General features: G+C 32.6%; 1 protein-coding gene across 7 annotated transcripts in view; it reads left to right on the forward strand.

Annotated features, from left to right (window-relative positions):
- The window catches only part of LOC148613679 (uncharacterized), a 40,758-nt gene extending 34,758 nt beyond the window's left edge, over positions 1–6,000 (forward strand). For all 7 annotated transcript variants that reach the window (XM_088587175.1, XM_088587174.1, XM_088587178.1 and 4 more), the window contains 4 exons: positions 430–684; positions 1,635–1,874; positions 3,023–3,094; positions 3,808–6,000. In XM_088587175.1, coding sequence (XP_088443301.1) covers positions 430–684; positions 1,635–1,874; positions 3,023–3,094; positions 3,808–4,178 — 938 coding nt within the window. In that variant the 3' untranslated portion in view covers positions 4,179–6,000. The remainder of the gene's footprint in view (positions 1–429; positions 685–1,634; positions 1,875–3,022; positions 3,095–3,807) is intronic.

The following is a 6,000-nucleotide window of genomic DNA, read 5'->3' on the forward strand; positions in this document are numbered from 1 at the left end:
ACATATTACTGATTTCAAGAGTTATGTCCCTTAACCCAGGTCTACCCCCTTACCAACGACAGCAAAAGAAAAGACAAGTGTGAACTCAAATATTCTGGAAAGGCGGACAGTTTTTTCTATTAAAAAGAAAGGATATAAGATTGGACATTGTTGTGTATTTAACAACTATGGTAATCTGTTACATCAATGATTACCGTTTGGTATTCGTGTAACAAATTGTACCCGCTACCTTACAAAATCCTACTGTGCAGTGTTTAGGCTTTGAAAAAATATTGTGTTTTGTATTTAGTAACATTTTTGAATGAATTCGAAGCAGTAACTTATTTGTTTTTAAATGTCTACCTGAGGTACTTATTAGTTATGGACGTATTTCAGTTTTATTGGTATTCGAAGCTTTTGTTTAAAGTATATTTCCTCTTTATTTTTCAGGACCAAGATTTAGGAAATGCCCAAACGAAAAAGTAATCATTCATACACACAAAAAACGCGTCGTCTTAGTACAAGAGACGCTTAAGCTAGTCGCGCATGACGCAGAGGGTAAAACGTACACTGTGACATACTCAAAGACAGAGATATTAACAGCTCCTTGTGCTTGCAATGAAAACATTCACATAATAACTGCTCAGTCTTCAACTGACCGTTATGGAAGATTCGCTACCTGTGTTTTCACCGTTCACGTAGTTGGTAAGTTAATTTGTTTCTTTCATGCATGAAAAAAAAATCATTTGATTTGCATTATTCAGTAGTTAAGTTAAATAAAATATACATTCAGACAGTCTTTGACAACGTACCATTTTTCAGCACATTTCCAGGAAAATGAAAAAGAAAAAAGTTGCTTACTGAATGTATTTAGAATATTCCTTTTAATTTATTAAAAAAATGAATGTTATCCTTTTTGATTTATAAACAGTGTTTTTAACCCACTAAAACACATTCTTAGATACTACAGACAGAAAACAATACTTAAATCCCTGTGTTAATCTAGCCCATGTGTAAAGCAATTATGCCCTTTTGAATCTAGGAAGAAGTTGTTTAATTTCCCATACAATATAACGAAAGCTAAGTTTAAAATTTAACCATTCCTAATATTTTTAGCAGATAAATTTTGCTAGTTTTACTGGAAGATGACCTTGAAGGAACAAGCTTTAGGATTTTAATGTAAAAACATTGGTTATCGAACTTGATTTGAGATAATTAGGCCGTAATAATTACAATTTTTTTATGGATAGTATTTCACTATTTCACAAACTATCAAAAAAGCTGTAGATAAAATTTCTTTTCAATTCACATAATTTTATTTTCACATTTCAAAACGAAAATTGGAGGTGATCGAACTCTTTTTCTTGAAATATTAAAAAAAACAACTAAAATTCACGTCACATTTCTATAGAACATTTTCCACCATTTATTTCCTCTTAAAAGAGGCTTAAATCAATAAATGCTTGTAATTTTACCAAACATTATAAAGTCAAAAATTCTATCAAAATAAATTAAACAGTATAATTAAAAAAAGTGTGAATGATTTTGTAAGATGACAGAAAAGAATACTCAGTGTAATAGGTGTGAACTACATTAAAGGGACCCATATTTTCAAAAAATAAAACAGAATTATATATAAACATACATTTTTTCAGACAACCATCCCCCTGTATACCATTCATGTCCATCAACAATTACTGCATTCGAGGACGAGGTGGTCACATGGGAAAAACCGGAAGTAGTTGATAACATTGGAATCAAGTCGGAGCGTTTTATATCCGACTTTAAGAACAATACTAAGTTTACTGAAGGTGATCATGTCCTGATGTATGTAGCAGCGGATTATGAAGGAAACGTTGGTGTTTGTAGGTTCTTGGTCTCCGTCTACAAGAGAGGTATGTAAAACGTGTTTATTTTTGTATGATTTCATATTTTATGCTTTCTGATCAAATCAGCTATAAAGTCAGCCTCTTATGAGGCTGACTTTATAGATGATTTGATCAGAAAGAAAGAATATCGTTTGGCTAGATCCTTCAATCTCAGTTTCCGCTATATAGATGACGTATCATCTTTAAACAATCCTAATTTCGGGGATTTGATACATCGCATCTACCCAAAAGAATTTGAGATAAAGGAAACTACAGATACTGTGAAGTCAACCTCATATCTTGACCTACACTTAGAAATCGATGGTAAAGGAAAACTATTGACCAAACTTTACGACAAACGTGATGACTTTTCATTCAGAATTGTCAACTTTCCTTTCATCTGTGACAACATCCCTTCGGCTCCTGCGTATGGAGTGTTCATATCACAACTCATACGTTATGCCAGAGCTTGCCGAAACTACGCAGACTTTTTCTATCGCGCTAGAAGTCTAACAAATAAGCTTCTGGAACAGGGTTATGTTGCTACAAGATTGAAGTCATCACTACAGAAGTTTTATGGTCGTCATCATGAACTCGTGGATCATTATGATGTATCCATCAGCACCATGAAAACTGATTTATTCAACGGGTCATAGTTTGCCTTTCCTCGTTTGCCTACCCCGGACTTGACTTTTTATGAACAACTCGGCGGGTGTTTCTAGAAAAGCAGAGGACGGTTACCCTACCGGTGCACCTGGTCCATGCTCCCAGTTTTTAGTGGAGTCCGAGTTGCTCATTTACTTTTGTTACTTTGTATGTATGATTTAATTGCTTTATGTTCTTTGTTATGTGTGTGTGTTTTCCATGTCTGGTCTTTGTCCCTGGATTACATTATTTTGATTACCGCTATAACCTTAATATAGGTTACTACTTAATAATTGTTACCGGAACAAAGGAAAAAAGCAACTGCTTACATGAACTTATAAGGTGAGAAAATGAGCTTAAAAAGAGTACTTGTAACATTTAACGTGTATAATTGGCAATAATGTCGTTAATTGTATAATAGAAGCATAGTCCTCAGAAAATGTAATACCCATGAAGAAAATAATGATGTGAAAAAGATGTGGTATGAGTGTTACGTTGAGGAAAAAAAACTACTATTTGTTTTGTTTTAGGGACAAGTGACCCAACAGTTCCAAACCAGCTAAAGAGGGAAGACGAACTGGAGAGACGAAATAAAATTATATGTATGTTCAATTTATGACATTGTTTGAAATGTATTAATTAAAAGTGGCAAAAAAGTTATACTTCTAAAGTTACATGCTTATTTCCTTTAAATTGCCCTTTTCGTACCAATTTTAGGCGTTGATAACTTAAAAACTTGAAATCCACAATATTAATCAGACTATTCAAAAGTAAATGCTTCATGATCAATATTGTTGACTTATTTTAAATGTCTGAAAGTAACAATTAAAAAGAACTCATATTGGTAAACTTTCAAGTTTTTACCGAATTATAGCCACACAACTCTTTCCACACAACGTCTTACAATTTTTGTAGTCGTTAACACACAAAATAGACTTTAATTCATCTTTTTAAATGTTTTTTTAAATAAATGTGAGCCATTTAGCGAATAAGTTTTTGAGCTAAAAAAAAGTTTTCATACAACACTCTATGTGTTTATGCTAACCGAAAAAAAATTAAATTATAATCAAAATTGTTTGGCTTCAGTAGTTTTGTGTTTTTGAATGGTTTTACTACAGTGAAAGCTGTCTGAATAGAACCCTGAAATGTTTTTTAAACAGTATCTCTTTATTAGTTTAAATGAATTTTGATCCTGTGTATACCGAACGCCTATCTAAACCGAATCAATATCGGAGCGCCAAATAGGACTGAATTTAGAAATATATCTCTGTTTTGTTGACATTAGATTTGATTTATTGTTCATTTTTTATTTCAGGGCCAATAGTCGGTGTTCTTGTTGGGCTAATTTTACTTGTCGCTGTTGTCCTATTAGCTTTCTGCAGACGATATATCAAAAAACGCAATGCTGGACATATGACAACCCCCAACAGTCACGCTTACGACAACAATATCTACGCTGTTCCAAGTACACCCCCACCGTCTTACAGTTCTTCTCCAGTCCAGGGCATGAAACTTCCACCAAAATATATAGAGGATGATAAAAAACCGCCAGTTTACGATGAAGTTTTAGTTCAAGTCTTCAAGAAAAATGGCGGTGTTGACAATCCGATTTACGACACTTCAGATGATCTCCATGTTGAACAAATCAACGTGAAACTTCAACTGAGAGAAGATGCTGACGCCTAAGATTTTGGCAGAGATGCAGTTTACATCAATAGTGCTATTTCCGACATAGAAGTAACCTTTAAGTGTCAGAATATGCCTGACAACATGCAAACCAAAATCCCACCTTTATCATTATGATAATGTGTGTTTATATAGCTTTTTGTACAGATTGTATTCAAGTTCTAGTATAAGTTGACCAACATTGATTTAACATATTTTTAAGGGTTTACACATGAAATTTGTTCTTATTTTTATTCTATTTTTGATATTGTCAAAATAATCAAGAAATAACTGTGAAGGTATCAATTTTCACCGTTTGTCATAAGTTTTGTAGATTGTGGATTGTTTTATTTCGATTTAGTCCGACCATTTTCGGTGTTGGCTATAACGTTTTGTTTCGATTTGAAATTTTGAAATTGTCGTATGAACGAACCATTAATTTCACGAAAATTTATTCCCAAAGAACAATAATTCATCCACAAAAGGTACTCCAAGTTGTATATCGTCAATTACTTTTTACAGGGTATGATTCTAATGTTAATTGTTTCAGAGAATGCATACTTTAACATTCGGCAGTTTTGATTTATGTGTTAATATAATTTTCTTATTTTAAACAACGAAATTTGTTCAACTGCAAAAAAAATACCAATCATATTTATACATGTCGGTATGCTGCACTTGTGATTTTAGGTGTAATCTCTCATCAGCAGCATTAGAAGCAATTCCTAGGAGGTATTGACAAGTTAAATTATGCGACTTGATCGAAAGATTAATCAAAGTCGGGTTGAAGAAAATAAAACAAGAATTTTCATGAATTTCTACAGTCTTAACACTAATTTCCATTTCAAAAATGGGACATACTTTTGTAAATAGTTACTAACAGTTCTTTTATTTAAAATATTAATTATTAGTTAATGACCTAAATATCAATATGCACTTAAAGCTTGCCTATTGCACACTATAAAAAAGACTGGAAAGGGGGAAACGTAACAAATGCGCTACAGTATAACCTCAAAAGCAGATCTGAAATACTTTCAGAAACGATTTGTAACAGTTGTGTCCCCTTCCTTAGGTCTACCTCCTTAAATCAAATAGGATGAATAAAATCTGATATAATCAGGGGTCAGACATGTCCGACTACTGGGGTGGTGCATACCTTCAGGGACCAGCAGTGGTTTCGACCCAGTGGTTATTAAATACAAAAATAGCAATCATAACAAGATAATTCACCTTGCAATTATTTCTTAATTTACTGTGATATTTTACATGGGATTGTGGTTTTACCTAGTTGTTTTTCGGTTCCATGGTTTTATTTTGTAAATGTTATAAATCTCATGAACCAACCATGTCTTTCCTTGGTGAAACATTGACTGACATTACAAGTGGATGGATAGAGATTGTGATGACCTTTAGGACGTTATATAACATAGGAATTTGGAACGAAAATAATACATTGTAAAATACCGCGAAAAGAACAAGTTTCTAATAGTAAAAATAAGTTTGGTGTACAATCTTATAGTGAAAACAATTGGATAGATTAAACGGACTGATACGTTGTAAGTGGTAATTTAAATGTTTGTTGATAAAGGAAGTCAATGTATTAGGTACAATTGATCTGTCCTCAGTTTATCCGCTTCATTTATGAGTAGCTTTTAATACAAGTATATTCCCAGTACCAACTATATAATTATATACACGTATCATTCTCCATTATATATTATTGAAACTTTGATGACAGCTGGTATGTCGACATGGTTTATTGTTATGGTTTGATGATAACGATAGAGTGTACAATATTTCATTGTTTTATCGCATGTTTTTGTAATAAATATTGTATACCTAA

The sequence above is a fragment of the Perna viridis genome, chromosome 6 (genome assembly GCF_037379345.1).
Source record: "Perna viridis isolate PV_CMFRI_1.1 ecotype Kerala chromosome 6, ASM3737934v1, whole genome shotgun sequence".
Taxonomy (NCBI): domain Eukaryota; kingdom Metazoa; phylum Mollusca; class Bivalvia; order Mytilida; family Mytilidae; genus Perna; species Perna viridis.